The sequence below is a fragment of the Electrophorus electricus genome, chromosome 3 (assembly GCF_013358815.1).
Source record: "Electrophorus electricus isolate fEleEle1 chromosome 3, fEleEle1.pri, whole genome shotgun sequence".
Lineage (NCBI taxonomy): Eukaryota > Metazoa > Chordata > Actinopteri > Gymnotiformes > Gymnotidae > Electrophorus > Electrophorus electricus.
The window spans coordinates 2,235,001-2,252,500 of record NC_049537.1 but is presented as its reverse complement, the minus strand read 5'-3'; the positions used below and the strand labels follow the sequence as shown (position 1 = coordinate 2,252,500).

At 50.5% G+C, this 17,500-nt stretch overlaps 1 protein-coding gene across 3 annotated transcripts in view; it reads right to left on the bottom strand.

The window, feature by feature from the left end:
* tgfbr3 (transforming growth factor, beta receptor III) overlaps positions 1 to 17,500 on the bottom strand; it is a 67,147-nt gene that overhangs the window by 16,490 nt on the left and 33,157 nt on the right. For all 3 annotated transcript variants that reach the window (XM_035524145.1, XM_035524146.1, XM_027026342.2), the window contains 7 exons: positions 14,556 to 14,693; positions 5,548 to 5,731; positions 4,239 to 4,401; positions 3,419 to 3,566; positions 1,720 to 1,909; positions 1,039 to 1,310; positions 360 to 515 (listed from right to left, as the gene is read on the bottom strand). In XM_035524145.1, coding sequence (XP_035380038.1) covers positions 360 to 515; positions 1,039 to 1,310; positions 1,720 to 1,909; positions 3,419 to 3,566; positions 4,239 to 4,401; positions 5,548 to 5,731; positions 14,556 to 14,693 — 1,251 coding nt within the window. The remainder of the gene's footprint in view (positions 1 to 359; positions 516 to 1,038; positions 1,311 to 1,719; positions 1,910 to 3,418; positions 3,567 to 4,238; positions 4,402 to 5,547; positions 5,732 to 14,555; positions 14,694 to 17,500) is intronic.

Here is a 17,500-nt window from a genome sequence, read left to right as displayed (position 1 = left end):
TGCATGCCAGCTCGTCGACAAAGTGAGCCTACGACACGAACTGAACTTCCTAAATTATCGCAGGAGATGAGTGAGGAAGTGAGCCACCCTATGGGAGCACAAACGAGGGGAATCGGGCCGCACCGCACATCAGCCGCGAGACGTGACGGTTAGTGTGCCCCTGATAGACATCTCCCTCACATACAGAATGGAGACGCACATCACTGCACGGTGACCACCATGCAGGTGACGCGCTCTTTGCAACCTCATGCAACTGGACTGTAATGGAACATGAAATTCATTCACTCACTCACAGTTAGTGGGGTATAAAACACGCTAGCGGGGTACAAACACGCTAGCCGGGTATAAACAGTACTTACTGAATTCATATACAGGACAACAGGACTTGATTGGGGAGAATATTTGGCAGTTTGACAGCCAGTAAGTGGAGTTTCCAGTATGTAGTGGGTGATGTTGGACGTTGCTTTGCATTGTGGATCCTGGAGAGTTATGTTGGCTTTGCCGATCCCACTGGCCTACGAGAAAATTCCAAAACAGATCATTTGAAATATACATAAAGTACAAACATAACATCATCTGCTTCTCCGTTTCTGCACCAGGCGGTCAAATGTATCCTCCATTCTTTATCCCCTGACAGTGAGAGGAGATTAGCTCAGCTTTGATTTCCACGCAGACAAGGATCTGCGCTTCAGTCCAAATGTCGAATTCATGATACAACCACCAATAAATACTGCACGTCTTCGGCCCTTGCACCATTTTTCACTTGCGAGGGACGTGGGGTATTTCAAAACCGCCGAACAACAAATGCAGGGTGTTTTCCGAAACAAATAAAACCCGCAAGACATTCAAAAGCTGACCAAAAAGAGTTTGACTGGAGAACAGAGTACTGGGTGTCTCTCTGAAGTGGCCTACCACAACTTCACTGGTTTTACACACAAACTGGGAAGCTGTACACTACTTCAAGTGTAAAGAAAAGTTCAGGACCATGCCATTAGCAAGTTCACACACACACAGACACACACAGACACACACACCTACCTGTAGGCTCTCTTTGTCCAAGGTGACCACCATCCGGTTCTCCTCACAGCGCAGGGTGAGCCCCACACTTAGGGCTCCCCTGTGCTCCTCAGGACCCTGCTCCTGCACAGATGGGGCCAGTGGCAGGAAGGGACGGTCCCTGCCTGGGGGGAAGAAGAAGGGCAAGCTGGGGCGGCCCGGGGGGTCTTGGGTGCCATGTGGGTGGAGAGGGTTGGTGTCCCGGAGGATGGAAAGTTCAGGAGGGAACATCTTCGTCAGGGGGTCCACCACATCTGTAAGTAACAGCGGACGCAGTTAGAGGCTGGGAGCTCGCCAGGCAAGGAGATTCCACCCCCCACCCCGTGACCCCGCGAGGGCGACGGCCGCGGGAGCCGGAGGGGCTACGTCGGTGGGGTGCAGAAAACAACTGCTGTGCAGTCACATCCTGTTTAAAGACACATTGATCATTTCTGCCGAATCAGAAACACAAGGGGATTCACACCAGGGTGAACGTGTGGGGTAACCCGTCATAAAAGCCAGGCGGGACTTTCTGCTGACAGACAAATGAGGAGGGCCATCCCAGCCAATCGCATGCCACCATACTCTACTCGCTAGTAAAATGTATATGACGTCATGCAACGCAGTGTAATATGTGGTGTTATGTCATAATATGCCTCCTCACTGAAAGGTTTTGATGCCTACCGGCTTCTCTGAGTCTCAGGTTGAAGATGTTGGCCACGGCAGTTCTGGTGTAGGACCTGACGGGGGTGTAGGCCCACTCCTCCGCCCACTGCATAAGCGCCTGGGCGCCGGTGGGAAGGCGCAGCCTCACTGTCTTGGTCACCTGCATTAGCTGCTCCGTGCTAGCGCTCAGGCTAACACTGTCAGACGTCTGAGTGTGGCACAGGGGGGGGCAAAAGATTGATGCTTATGGTTTTGACACTTACTGCTAGAAGAGAACGTCACTATTTTCTGCACTACTACAGTATGCAATAACTTATAAGCAATAAATGTGCAGTCATGGAGGTGCTTATATTTGCCCCCATATGAGTCCATAGCATTAGAAAAACTCTCTCCTTTTAACTGAGATTTGAAATAAACGCAGAATAAATGACTATTGGCTGAGCAGTCCAACCTGCCACGCCTCCTCTCACACCTCTCCTGTAATAATGAGCAAGTGCTTTCTGACATGGCATGTTTCCACGGTGATCTTCTTCCGTGCCGATCCAGTTTCACTGGCCATGGCTTGCTCGGACAGGACCGTAAATACAGGACAGCAGCGGGTCGCGGGTTGTTCCGCTCGGACAGGGACACACCCCTGTGACCACGGGACCAATGGATGAGCTTGTGTTTCGAGGGGGCACACACTGAATGCTCTGATCAGAGGCAGACTGGGGGGTGGGATGGGGTGAGGAGATTCCTCACTCATTCCCGGTTGTCCTGGCCAGGTCATTTGAGGAGGACGGGATGGTTTAACCCCACTTTTTCCCACACTCATGCTCTCACAGTCCAACAGCGGCCGGTCAGCACACAGTAGCCAAGCTTTGACTTTACGAGGATATCATATCACACGCATAGCTCAAATTCTTCAGCACCATGTGAAACGTGGTTGATTCTCACACACACACACACACACACACACACACACACACACAAGCATGCATACTCACGCGCAAGCATGCTTTCACACATGAACGCATGCACACATACTGTACAAGAACAAATGCACACGCATGCACACGCACATCCGCACACAAGCATCCACACAGACTGTACAAATGCACGAATGTGCATAAGCACACACACACACACACACACACACACACACACACTTAGCCCTCCACGTTCCTTATCTGCTACCCAAACAGAAAGGCTTTAATGTTCCATAGCTGTCTACATGGATCGTAAACAAACAGCTCCTCACCCAGAACAGCAGTGCTGGAGGCTGGAGATTCCTGCATCTAGCCAGTACGCTCAGACCATGCGAGGCACCTGTTGTAATTCACTCTCTGGTGAACGGCAGGTATGGCTGAGCAGACCCCCCACCCCACTGGCCCAAGCCCACATCACTGTCTGCGAGAGACTTCCCAGAGCAACCGCTCCGGACCTGAGGCACCCGGTCTTGCTGTCGGTCAGCGGGTCTGCGTGCGCGCTCCGACTGCGCGGCCACCAGGACACACGCATGACTGAAGCGGTCTGCTCAGTGAGGAGAGACGCGCTCGGGCCGACCAAGCAAGGACATGTCTGACCGCCAGGGTAAGTCAGGTGACCAGGAAGAAGAAGAGTAGATCACTAATCGTGAAGCATGATGATCACCGTGAGCGTTTCGGTCTGCCGCTGGATCCGGATATCAAAGCCAACGTAAACGTTCGTGTGAAGGTGTCGCTTTGCAGGTACGCACCACTATGTGGAGTCTTCCACGTATGTCATGGACCCTGATCACCCAGTTCACAGACTTCTCACATCTGAGCAGCAACACCACATCACGGAGGAGAGGGCCCGCCACTTCCAAGGGTCGCAGATCCACAATCACATCCACCTGGAACGCACTGTGTAGAGAGAATGTGAGAGTGAGAGAGTGTGTGTGTGTGTGTGTGTGTGTGTGTGTGAGCGAGTGTGTGAGAGTGAAAGAGAGAGAATGAGAGTGTGAGAGAGATGGGGAGACGGGGCACCGAGAAAGATATAGAGGAGAGGGAGAGATGAAGAAAAATGGATACAGAGAGTGAAAGAGAAAAAAGAAAAAAGAGTGAAAATGAGTTAAAGTGCTGTAAGTCATTAGTTAGTGTGACTTCAGCGTCGGGCCAACAGATTACAAAACTGGATGCTTTCCCAGAAATGCAGAACACACTACTCAGAGCCAATTGCCATGACAATTCTCCTATACATCTCCCAGTGCATGCTGGGATTTCTGACTCCACAGAACGCAACACTCAGAGCCAATTGCACTGAAAGCTCTACAATCCATCTCCCACTGCATGCTGGGATTTCTGACTCACTGTTGGCCCATAATGTGTTATCAATCAATGTGTAATCAGTTAACAAGACAAGAAAGACAAACACTGAAACATTAAACACAAGACAAACAAAAGATTTTGAGGGGCAACATGATATCCAACGTCCTCAGTCCTCAGTGGAGCGCGGCACGTCAGTTCCCTGCTCTCTGATCTTTTGGGTGTTTGTCCTAGCTGGGGGGGGGGGGGGGGAACCCTCCTCCCACTCACCTGCTGGAGTTGGGGGCCTGCAGCTCGATGATGTGGACCTCCTGAAGGGACTCGGGACCTGAGAGCACGCAACCCATGGACGGCTGAGGTTGCACATAGCTTGCCAGGTAATTCAGCGACAGGAACTTGTTGTCAATCTTGCAGGTGTCTGACAGTTCCGGGTCTGAAAAACAGTTTCGAAACTGACCAACACTGACGCGCAGAGATTTTATGCAGAAAAGCGAGAGCATGCCAAGCTTCAAAAGGGCAGAAGCACACGATAGGACTTTCTACGGTGTTTTGTTTGAAAAGCTTCAGGTGACCTATTACAGCCGTGAAATTCCAGCCTCGGCCCAGCTCTGATGCGCCGTCGAAAATGTTTAACTTTTCTCTGCACATAAAGGACCCACGTCTGCCCTTTAGAGCGGCTCTTGGGCCCTCACACTGTCCTCTCCGGAGGAGACGGGTCCGGGAGACACCGGGAGAGAGAGCGAGAGAGAGACATGCTTCCTTATTTGGCCAGCCAACTTCTGGACGGGGCACAGAGACGCATAAACGGAACGGTTGGCACCTCTCTCCCGTCCCTGGCTCTTCCTGCGCTTTGTAGAAACAGATCGGAAACGTGTCCGCTCTCATGCCGAGCTACAAAGGGACAAGTACAGGAAAGCCGCCAGCGCTCCCCCTCGGAGGTAAACATCGCGCGCTGAGCGGGGCCGACCTAACCCACGTCACCCACTCTGCTAGCAACGCTCCTCATGTCAAGCGATACCAGCTGCTGGCTGATGGAACTTTGCTGCTGTATCCACAGACTTTTGCTAGATTTGTTCATGCCCTCAACCTTCACCAAACTACATCAGGGAACAGGTCTTTGTCCCAAGCTGAATTCATTACGGTTCCCTTGGCATTTGGGCAATTTATCCACTGTGTCTAACATTATCAGGGAGGCAACCGACAATGGAATGGCCTTTATTTCCGTATTTACCGAAACTTGCTGAATTTCTGCACCACCACTGGAAGTTCAGACATTGTGGTTTTAGACCCATTTTCATTTTCTCTTCCCCGCTTTCCTTTGATACGTTCCCTCTCTCCCAGTCAGATTCTCCCTCTTGCACTTCCCTTTCTCCGCATGTTGGACTCGTGCTGAAAGCTCGTGGGACTGGCAGCCTGCCCGGAGGCAAGCCAGTGGCCGGAGCGCCAGTGGATCTGTTCCTGCTCTCCATCACTCCTCTATCTCTCCTTCAGGAACGGGCCTGACACACAAGCAATCCCAACCGGATGTAAAAGGAGGAAAGAGACAGAAAAAACAAAGCGACGTGTGTGTGTTATCCACCTTCCCCAACTTTGATGTAGACATCGTGAGCCATCGCGAGCTCGCTGAAGGACGTGACGGCGCTGTATTGAAGTTTAGCCCAGGACAGCAGGTTCTCGTTGCTGTGTGGCAATGTCTCCTTCCGTACCTCGCTGGAGCGCGAGCGATTCCTGGCCTCCAGCTGCACGTTTGAGCCCTCCGACACCTGAGAGCAGAAACAGAGACAGCAGTGAGACGTGTTTCTGAAACAAACTGTTAGAATACAATCATCAGATATCCAGATACAGCAAGATTGCAAGACTGGACTACAGAAACGCTCTGTAAGTGAATAATGGAATAATGGATAATACAAACAGTTTGGGTATTTGTTCATTACACTGATCTTCAAATCTTTTTTCTTTTCTTGTTTTTATAGCCAAAATGAACAAAAGCCTTTACATTTTTTATATTAAAAAATAACAAATACAGAATTTACAGGCGATGTAAGTGAACACACCATTAACACGCAGTGTTGGCTCAGAGCCCAGTGTGGCGCACGGACAATCAAACATTTGAGAAGGTAAAGATACAGGAGGTTAAAGGTCAGCTGTGTGGGAAGATTCTAAATTATGGGACCCAGAATATGTTTCATATGTGAAAACTGACTATGAGGGCCCAAGTCATGCAAAAATATTTATCCCCATCCAAGCAGGCCTTATCGATTGGCAGGCTACGCAGTTCAATACAGATTTCTCCTAAATTGCTAGCAAACATGATTAATACAATTTATTAATTTGTCACTTTCTGGATACATTTAAACTACAGTAACGAACATGCTAACACTTATTATTCTGATGAACACTCCTCACTCTTTTGCTCTACTAGGTGAGCACCAGGAGCTAATGAACATGCATTCAGAACACGTGTAGCACGATATCAGGCGTTATCATCACATCTGCTGTTTGGAATTAAGATACTTGCAATTAGTACATAAGGTGAACATTTAGAAAATTCTACAAAAATCAATATAACCTAATAAAAAGCAATAAAATAGCAAGAATCTCCATGATTTTAAGATGCGTAAGCTGTTTTCACTTGAGACAACACAGGCAGTGCTAACACAGCTCAGCAGAGCTCAACACACACACACACACACAGTGCTAGTTTAGTGTACAGTACAGTGGAGGACAGTATTAGCAGTGTGGGGCAGTTTTTGGTATTCCAGCTAGCTCTGATTTACAGTACAGACAGGCTTCTTTTTATTAGCATTCTGAAGTAGACTTCTGAGAGAAAAACAAAGGATTCTTTGGTAATAAAGACATGCTTGCAAAAACTGATGCTGCATTGATATGCACATCCCCCCTTTTATGATATCTTGTAAAACTTAGTCTCTGAGCGATAAAGAAACGTAAGGTGAAGAAAAAAAAATATTACAACAGGACTTTCCAAAACGAATCCGCCTTCCTCACCTCTGCCAACACCCATCTTTCACACTCGGTGCTGGTGAACGTTTGAAAGTTTTTACACTTGGTGCACTTACCCAATAACGTCTCCTTTCCTCGGTTTATATAATGCGCGGCCGGGCGTCAGGGGAAAGCCAGGGAGCACGCTCAGCGCGGCCCTACGTCAGCCTGCGTTCTACATCACATCACAGCGTGAAGACGCCACATCATGTTGACTTAAGCTCTACCTCTTTCTGCTATGACCCGTCATATCCCCGCCAGACCAGTGACTGTGGGTGGTCAGAACTGGGTGGGGTCACCTGACAGCATTATTTCTGTTGTGCAACAGCCCAGTTTGTCTTCTCGGATAAGGGAGCGGCTTTGGAAAATCCACGGAGAGTCTAAACACCAGTGGCTGTAGGACGTCGAACTACTGCCAACATGACTCCACTTACTCCTCATTGGACTCTGAATCAGTTTGTGTCTTCTCACGTTTTCATTATCTCACGTGTGACTAGCGCAGTTTGGCGTTAGGAACAGCTGTGCGAGAATACGAGAGAGGGAGAATAAGATCGAGTGTGGTTGCATCTGTGTGTGCAGGAGTGTGTGTGTGTGTGTGTCTCTGTGTGTGTGTGTGTGTGTGTATGCGTGTGTGTGTGTATGCGTGTATGCATTCGGGCACGTGCACACACTGTGTGTACGTGCGTGCAAATTTTAACGCGAGTGTGTGTTTTGTGGAGCTGGGGACTGGTTGTCTAGCTCGGCACACCACAGTCCACATGCTCCATTTCAGAGAACTAAACACTCACATGTGTTGAAACTCCCACTGTACGGGTCTGCCCGGCCGTGCACGAGGTCTCGACAGAGTCGAGACTCATTCCGTTACCCCACCCGCACCCACCATGTCCCACGCTCAAGCCACGATCCCTTCCCCGAGGTGTTCCGTCTGCGCAGAACTACACTACACAGACACCATGCTGGCAGCCCAATTAAAACGTGATATCAGCCCACAGCGCTGATAACAGAGGCTTCAGAGTGTCGAACACGCAGCGGCCCAGGGGGGCTCACAGCCTGTGTTGTGTGTTATGAGAGAGAGAGAGAGAGAATAAGAACACCAGAGAAAGTCTGTGATGCTGAGAGCGAGTGATGAAAAGAGAAGAAGTGAAAGAACCAACCCGAAGAAAAGTGATTGCAAAAAAGAGACCGGGGGGGGGGGGGGGGGAAACATCTGCTTGACCTCTGGATGGCTCTCTGAGCAAGGCCGCCACTCTCGACAGAGACAATAAATTTTAAAAAGAAGAATTAAAAAAAAGAATAAGTAAAGCACAGAGACTGTCGAAGAATTCAGGTCTGTGTCGAACGTTATTTTTAGAGCTCCACTACAGCTGGAACAGGGAGGCTGACCAAATCTCTACTCGCAGCTATCGAGACAGGGACCGCGGGCGAGAGACAGGCAGGACCAGCGACAGGAAGGGGTCGTGCAGTGGAGGGAAGGCCTTTGTGTTTCAGCTGGCGCACCTCACCGAAAACGGCCGAGCGTAGAGGCCTAATGGCGGGACTAAGGCCTGTAATTAGTCTCGAGAAAAAGGCCTGAAACTCCAAATTATCTCCAGGCTGCATTTCAAACCTCAGGAATTCTTCAAGGGAAGAGAAAAGCGTTACGGAACATTCTGGATCACTGCTCCACATCCCGCCTGCTCTGCGCCCCCTGGGCCTCTCCCTCCAACCCAGCCAAATGCCGTGCCAGCTCACAGATGGGCAAGGCTGGCTTTCCGAACTCTGCCGCACAGATACAGCCGTGTGAGTAACGCCTAGCAACAGCGTCCTTACAGACATGAGACGGACCAAGAGATCGACGCCGCTCCCGGTGACGTTGATGAGAACGTTGAAGTCACGGGATATAGCTAATCAGGCCGAGGCGTAGACTATATCTGAAGAGGATTTTATAGTCAGACCTCTGAGGGTAGCAACCGGTCCGCTCAGCATATGCTGGGCCAGTAAATAACACTCCAGATGAGATTTAACACCAATTCAAATGCCTTAAGATAGGTCTCGCAACCTAAACACGCCATAACGTAGCAGCAGCCTCCTTATAAGGGCACAGAAAGCTGTAAAAATGGTCTGACAAGGATTTTAAAAGTGAATAAAGACCACAAAATGTGGACTGAAAAAAAAAAAATAAAAAAAACCAACAATGCTGTTTGCCAACTTGTTAAATGTAAACGATGGAAACTAGAAATAATAGCGGTCCAATTCCTGATCTGAATCAGAAGGTGTGTGCTGAAGTATGTGATGACATAAGCTCGGGGGGGTTAGCTGTGCGTGAGGAAGCTGCACCTTGCCTTCAGTGATCATGGTTAGCATGGTTAGTGGGTCTCCACACGGTGTCCACACGGTGCTCAAAAGAACAACGCAAAACAGACCACTAACAAACTAACAGCACAATGCAGTCCAGAGATTTTGACAGTTGCCCATGTGTTTCGTTTTTCCGTTTCCATCGCTCCACACGCAACACCTCCCGTAACTTCACTCCTCCTCCGGAGAAGCTGCCGGGAGCTTATCCTGACGTTTATCCTTCTCATCTGGCAGTAAATGGATCCAGACAGCAGCTTAGTGCTGGGCTAGCTCCGAACTGTGAGCTAATGTCGAGAGTGCTCCCTGGGCTCGCGATCGGACCTCGTCCAGAGAGGACTCATCAAAACCCGGCGGAACCGCCGCGCGAGCCGGCCGGCCGGGCCCGGCGAGGAAGGTGTTTTATGACACGCTTCTGCCGGAGCTGCACATACAGCTGACATCTGGAACGCGGCGTTCCGTGTCAAGCTCTGGGACTTGGAAATCTTACAACCTGCCTTCGCAAAAGGTAGAGCAGGACTTCTGCAGTGGTGCAGGACGGAGCTCAGAAAGGCACGTTTCCTGCCCGCGTTCTCAACCCTCATGCAGTCAGAAACACAACAGGGACCACTGTATACCATCAAAATAAGAGTCCTCCTGGGACTGGCTTTTTTCCCCATACATAAAAGTCTTTAGTGAATACAATGAACCAGCGATGCACGAACCTCTTTTAAACTAATTTTGGATCACTGAGATCGTCTCGGCTGAATAAACCAAAGGCTCTGATCCGAGGGGAGAGGTTCAGAAACACCACACACTCTGCGATCAGAGGTATGCGCGGTAACGCTTTAAATGGCTGCATCTGTCCTGCTAGCGGCCCGAGCTGTTGGAAATCCCAGTCCATCCGACGGAGGGCACGGGTGGCATGGAATTCTCCTACTCCAGCAAACCTGCTCCAATCATCACACCCCACATGACGGGAATGAGTTGTGTTATGGCAGTGGGGAAAAAAAGAAAAAAGGATGCAGTCCATTTGTGGAGCAAGGCTGGGCCTGGGAGAACCTCCACACACACACACACACACACACGCACGCACACGCACGCACGCAAACACACACGCACGCACGCACACCTCCAGAAGAGCATATTCTGTTGCGGTTTTCTGGCCTCAGCCGATCAGCGTCTCCGTATTCCCGCCATATGTGCGGGATAAGCGGGTCATGCCATTCCAAATGGTTCACATCAATTATCGGCAGGCTCTGCTCTGCGAGAGATGGAGAGAGAGAAAAAAAAAACCGCACAAACGTTTCGGAGATGATGAAGTGCTCAAAACAGCCGCAAGTTTATGAGACGGAGGGAGGTGGAAGGCGTGTCTCTCGACAGACGGGACCGATGTGTCCCGATGAGCTGGAGGGAAGGCTCTGAAAAAGGTTTGCCCAGCAACTGGCAGAAGTCTTGTGTTCCTGCCCTGGTGGAAAGAGGCCTGGTGGAAAAGACCACCATCTGTCTGCAAGCGTTGCAGAACTGCATCCTTAACGCAAACGCCCCATATTGGCCCCGCCGTGGTTTCAATTAGCAATCAGAGAGATTGGGCCTTTTCCAGCTTTCTCCAAGCAATAAAAGTCAGGGAAACAGCTACTTGGCGCGCGGAGAAAGAGACACAGTTTTCCAACAGCCAGCATGCTCAAAGTGCTGCTCTGTCAGATGCCTTCAGAGATGGTTTACAGATTCAACTGCTCCACTGCCACAATAACATGGTAAAACCCAGCCGGGTTGGTACAGTCCACAGCCCCTGATGTGCTCCACGCGGACCCCTCTTCACATCTCATTTGACCCGAACAATGTTGGATTCAGTGCGATCACGACAACCGCATCCCTGTCCCTGCCCACAGACTGTCTCACGGCGAGCTGTCTGTCTTTTATTCTCCATCTGAGGACTTGGACAAGCACAGCCAACAGCAACAGTGTGCGCACCAGCCCTGAACACGCTCCAGTATGCCCGACTGTGCCTCCAGGCCCCCAGGGACTGTGGGCAGTAGACAAGGGACTGGCACGGATTAAGCAAACATATTTAGTCCCAGAAAAACTGGAGCGCCCAGGGGGTGTCTGAGGGGTTTTGGTGTAGAGCCCCGACAAACCCAGTCTTGCTGGCCGTGTTGATGAATATGCAGGAAGCGGTAACCTCTCTCCACTTCCGCTGCAAATGTTGTGATTTTTGAAGTTAAGCTAGTCTTGGCTCCAGCACGGTGTCCCCTTAGACATCTGCTGGAAAAATGACATCTTCACTTACACTTCCCTCAGTCAGGGAAGAGCCGAACAGGAAATGGTTCCGGCACAGAGCTAGGGGGTTTGTGTGTGTGTGTGTGTGTGTGTGTGTGTGTGTGTGTACTCCTTGGCGTAGAGGTGGAACTCATGTTCATGGAGTGTATTATAGTATGAGGTAATTGTTCTGGCTGATCTCATACTAACTGTGGGGGCTAGTGAGGTAGGTGTATTTGTGTGTGTGTGTGTGTGTGTGTGTGTGTGTGTGTGTGTGTGTGTGTGTGTGTGTGTGTGTGTGTGTGTGTGAGTGAGAGCGAGCCCGTCCTCCTAAAGCATGCCAGGAACTGATGGAGGACCAGCGGAGTGAGGGAGGGCGCTAACAGCCCTCCGGGGGGGATCATGTGTCTCCTTTTTCAGCACTCTGCCTCACCATGCTGTCGTTTTAACGAGCTGTCTCGGCGGAGCTGATTTGAGCAGAACAGGGGCTTCTGGGAATCCCAATCCCATTTGCCCAGAACAGCATGGACATTCATGCACGCAACACTAGAGCTGGAGATGTGTTGGACAAGGGGCCCGCTCGGGAAGTGTGTTACAGAAAGGACAGAGGGCTCGGTCAGGCAGTGTGTTACAGAGAGGACAGAGGGCTCGGTCAGGCAGTGTGTTACAGAGAGGACAGAGGGCTCGGTCAGGCAGGGTGTTACAGAGAGAACAGAGGGCTCGGTCAGGCAGGGTGTTACGGAGAGGACAGAGGGCTCGGTCAGGCAGTGTGTTACGGAGAGAACAGAGGGCTCGGTCAGGCAGGGTGTTACAGAGAGGACAGAGGGCTCGGTCAGGCAGGGTGTTACGGAGAGGACAGAGGGCTCGGTCAGGCAGGGTGTTACGGAGAGGACAGAGGGCTCGGTCAGGCAGGGTGTTACGGAGAGGACAGAGGGCTCGGTCAGGCAGGGTGTTACGGAGAGGACAGAGGGCTCGGTCAGGCAGGGTGTTACGGAGAGGACAGAGGGCTCGGTCAGGCAGGGTGTTACGGAGAGGACAGAGGGCTCGGTCAGGCAGGGTGTTACGGAGAGGACAGAGGGCTCGGTCAGGCAGGGTGTTACGGAGAGGACAGAGGGCTCGGTCAGGCCGGGTGTTACAGAGAGGACAGAGGGCTCGGTCAGGCAGGGTGTTACAGAGAGGACAGAGGGCTCGGTCAGGCAGGGTGTTACAGAGAGAACAGAGGGCTCGCTCGGGAAGTGTGTTACAGAGAGGACAATTAATGCTTCCTCCCCCCAACTGTCAAAACAATTCACGCTGCCAAAATCCGCAAATCAGGTACACTCAACTTGTCTTTGTAACCGCATTAATCAAGAACTGCTGTGAGGAGCCAAATGTATTGTGTGTGTGGTGGCGGGGGTGGTTTAAGAGCACATTTATGTTGTTACCAAAGAGTCCTCCAAGATGAAACCGGAGAAAACTCCTGGCACCCTGCTAGAATGGACACAGCCCAAAAAAGGGAGTTGGGATATGGTCTTCATAACCACAGATATTACCACCCAATAGTAGCCTCATAGTCCTGATGTCCAGACTTCTGGGGCAGAGTCCACTGTGCTCAGTTCAGAAACAGGGTTTCAAAATATACCATCTGCACAAAATATGGCCGGAGGTGAGAATACATACAGGAAATGGCTCAACTAGCAGGATTTTTAATTTGCCCAGTTCTGCTCGCACAGCGTACTGGCAGTGGGCCGTGAGCTCTTGATTTAGGGCCAGTCAGAACCTTGTGTCTGGACCTCAGGTCTCTCAGAAACTTCACTCACTATAGGATAGAGAACTGAAAAGCTGAATGAGGCTCAAGCACCCAGACCCAGATACAACTCCTTCCTATACACTGGTGATGACGGACAGCTGCGTTATCCAGTCAGGTTTCACGAAGCCCCTGAGGGTGAAGACTGGTCGAAAGATTTGATCTAAGCTTCCTGTCTAATAACTCAGAGAGGGAGCGAGAGAGAGAGAGAGAGAGAGAGAGAGAGAGAGAGGGAGAGAGAGAGCGAGCATGCAGGGGTATAGTCATGACCACTGGAAAAAGGGCCAATGAAAATGTTAGGGAGATATTACTGTGTATGCTAGAGTGTGTGTGAGTGTGTGTATAAAACAAAGTAAGCTGATCCATATCCACAAAATAAGTGCGTGAGCAGTGTACATCACCACATATGGAAATAATGGAAGCTCCTAAAGCTGCATTCTTGTGGAATGCTGCGTTAAGGTGCATTCAGGAATGATTATTGCAAGGAACTGCACGCTACGTGCAACGTGCTTGTTACGTGCACACGCTTGCTACGTGAACGCGCTTGCCTCACTAAACATGGGCTATCTGGAGGAGACACGCCTCAAAACTTCAGCCGAAAGCCCTGTGTCTCCTGAGACTCCGCCATCGCTACAGGAAGCGCCAGGGATTGTACCAAATGCACTAGGAAATGCCTTGAATTGTACCAACGCTGTTGTTTTAGTGGGGGCAGGGGAGCTCGTGTTGTTAGAATACAGCGATGATCTCTCAGGCAAACTCAGTAGGCCTATTTGAACGGGGTAAAGTGGGGTAAAACACAGCCTCCATGGCAACCAAAGGTGAGACACACTTTACTGCTGCACTGTCAAAGTCCGTAGGCGGCCAGGAATAAAAATCTCAGTGCGCCTCGCAAGAGAAACGTCATGCATCTGTTAACGCAGTGATGTTCACATATCTGTGCAAGAGGTACAGGACAGGTGTGTGTACGTGCGCACTTCCCTAGCTCAGCTGGTACAGCAGTTATAGCACGGTGGCCGTAACCCCAAGGTCATTGACTCACGCGTTTGAGTCTGCGTGTGAGCACCCTTGTTTTTCCTCCGAGGAACAGTGGCTTGTGTAAAAGTGTCGAGTGCGTGAGCGTGTTTGCCGCCCAGGGAAGGAGCCAGCATGAATATTCAGCACAGCGAGACCCCATCTGGGATCAGACTGAGCGGGCGAGAGGGCGAGAGAGACGGTTCGGAGCTCAGACTCACAAGAAAGACTCGTTTGACTCCAGGGGCCAGTTTCTCCGTCTGCAGCCTCCATAGCACTGGCACAGGGGAGTTGAGGATGAAGACCAGCGGCTTGCGGTGCACAGAGAGAGACTGGACGGGTCTCAGATGTAGCACAACCTGGAGAAGAAAGAGAGAGAAAGAGAGAGAGAGAGAGAGAGAGAGTTAGGTAGCGAGTCTTCACAGAACACAGGGAGAAGGGGCGCCCTATGGCTGCACAGTCCTCTACGTCACTCCAGTGTTTTAATGTTCCTCTCTCTCTCCTCATCGCCAGTAACCGTGCGATACTCTTTGCCACTCTGAATGGTCCAGTGTGTCATTACCAGAGTGTCACGCTTGCAAATTGTGGCTTTTTATCTGCGAACGCATGTGTGTTGTTTATATGAAAGTTTTCCTGATAGCGTCACAGCGCTTGCGAGAGAGAGATGTCCTTTGGAGGACTGAACTAACATGTGGCATTTGAACTCCTCACACACACTGGAGCTTTTGTTAGAAGGTGAAGAGAAAAAAAAAAAAAAAAGAGAGAGTGGACAAGGGGAGAGAAAATGAGACAAACGGAGTGGAAGAGAAAACACAGGGAGAAAAGAAAAAACAAGACAGAAGGTTTATTGAGAAAGAAAACAAGAGAACGAGGGCTGGAGAGAGACCTCCAGTTACGTGCTAGAGCTCCTCCGACTGCTGGGACTGTTCTGTGAGTGAGTGAGTGAGGCAGTTTCGGGCCCTGCTGGGGCCCCCTGGACCAAACTTAGCCTGCTGATCTGGGGCCTGGAACTGAGCTGAAAATCGAGCCCTCCATGTGCTGTGATCTACTGCGATTCCTCCTCACCCAGACACACACACACACAACCTCGTCATACGCACCATTCATATTTAATGAACCCTAATATCAGTCCAAATATTACGATAAAATTTGGGGTAGCTGTCATTCAGAGTCCTCAGAACACCCCCCCCCCCCCCCAAACACATACACACACTTGCATATTCTCCAGTTAATGGTGTTTAATGTGTCATGTGAACTCCTCTCCACCTAAGTGAGCCCCAGACAGATGCTAGACAGATTTACATTACTGACTCATTACTATGTGTCTGAGTTTGCACACACACACACACACACACCACACACACACACACAGATCAAAAATGACCATCCAATGACAGATCTCGTGAAGATTTCAGTCAGATGTGAAGTTAAGTCACTCTGTTACTGTCAGGGAGTCGTGAGCATCACAGTCCTGCACAAACAAGCCTGCAGACCTGCCTGACATGTCCCACACACTGGTGTCTGGAGATCTGGACTTCCCTCATGTCCAGTCATCTCTGTATGTCTCTGGTACGCTCACAGGACACAAAACAGCAAGTGGGAGAGAAAATGAGAGAAGTTGAGACAGGGAGGGAGATCCTGCAAGAGAATTTTGATAAAGGCTACCTAATGGGAGCCACCCCTGCAGATTGTGCGTGCGTGTGCTCGTCTGTGTGCATCTGTGGATGGAGGAAGCCTGGATCAAATGAGTCTTTAGCTTGCAAAAGAGCTGCAATAATCATAACACCATGGTGGGGGGTGCAGTAGAAGATGACAAAGAAAGAGAGAGAGAGAGAGAGAGAGAGAGAGAGAGAGAGAGAGAGAGAGAGAGAGAGAGAGAGAGAGAGGGCCCTCGGAGAGGAGAGTGGAAGAAATGACATCACTTATCACAGTGAACAACACACGACACACGTGTACTCATATACACTCACACACACACACTCACACAAACACACACACACGGACACACACACACACACTCTTACATGAGTCCCCTAACACCTCTCAGTCCTCATTTTTTCCACGTCGCATCTCCGTGTTTGCCAGGTGGGAAAATCCAGAGGATCTTGGTAAACCTCGGCCACAGAGGTCTCGGGATAGGCGCTGAGAGAACGAAAGCGGTGCGAACAGGCAGAGGCTGCCGAGGCTGCCTGCAGCTCGCTGTCCAGAGCACACAAGAGCAGGATGGATGAGTAGGGGAAGAGAGAATCATGGGAAAAAAAGAGGAAACAGGCCGGGGGGGTGTAAGAACAAGCGTCCTGATTGTAAAAATCACGGAATTTCAAATTGAGATGCAAACTGTTCCAAAACGGACAAAGTCATACAAACAGTGTTGAGAAGCAAAAGATCCTGGCTAGACAGACACTAAAGAACAATCTCTCTCTCTCTCTCTCTCTCTCTCTCTCTCTCTCTCTGTCTCTGTCTGTCTCTGTCTGTCTCTCTCTCTCTGTCTCTGTCCATCTCTCTGTCTCTGTCTCTCTCTATCACCCACACTGATTGAGAGGCAGAGGCTTAGTGATGACCTCAACAGCTCACTGTGGGGTAATTAACATCCATCAACATAATGCACGCTCTATAGAGAACCCCGGCGCTGCCAAACCCACCCCCCCACCTCGCTCTCGCCCTGTGGCCACGTTAAGGCACTGACCTCAGCTGAGCACTCGCGCGTTCTCCCTAACGGCTCTTCCTCGCTCCTCTCCGCACGAATCCCACTCTGGCATTCCGATGACACACAGCTGTCCGCTCGCCTGCGCGCACGTGAGTGTATTTGAGTGTGTGTGTGTGCGTGCGAGCAGAAGGGAATCCCTGCTAGGGCCCCACAAGGACGTGAACCAGCGGACACAATGAAAGCATTAACAGTAATGTGCTTAAAAGGCCCCGACGTACTACTGTGCGCTGAATTCTAACGGTACTGTTTCTACGTGAGGACGGAGCCAACTCACAGCACTCAGCACCAACGCTGTTAGTGGGCTGTGAGATTATCCACGCGCTGTTTAATTAAGCAGTCATGATGCAAAGGTTAGGGAGGTTTTGAGGGGGGGAGAGAGAGAGAGAGAGAGAGAGAGAGAGAGAGAGAGAAGGAGGCAGATGGGAAAGAGATAGATAAGTAGACAAGTAGACAGACAGG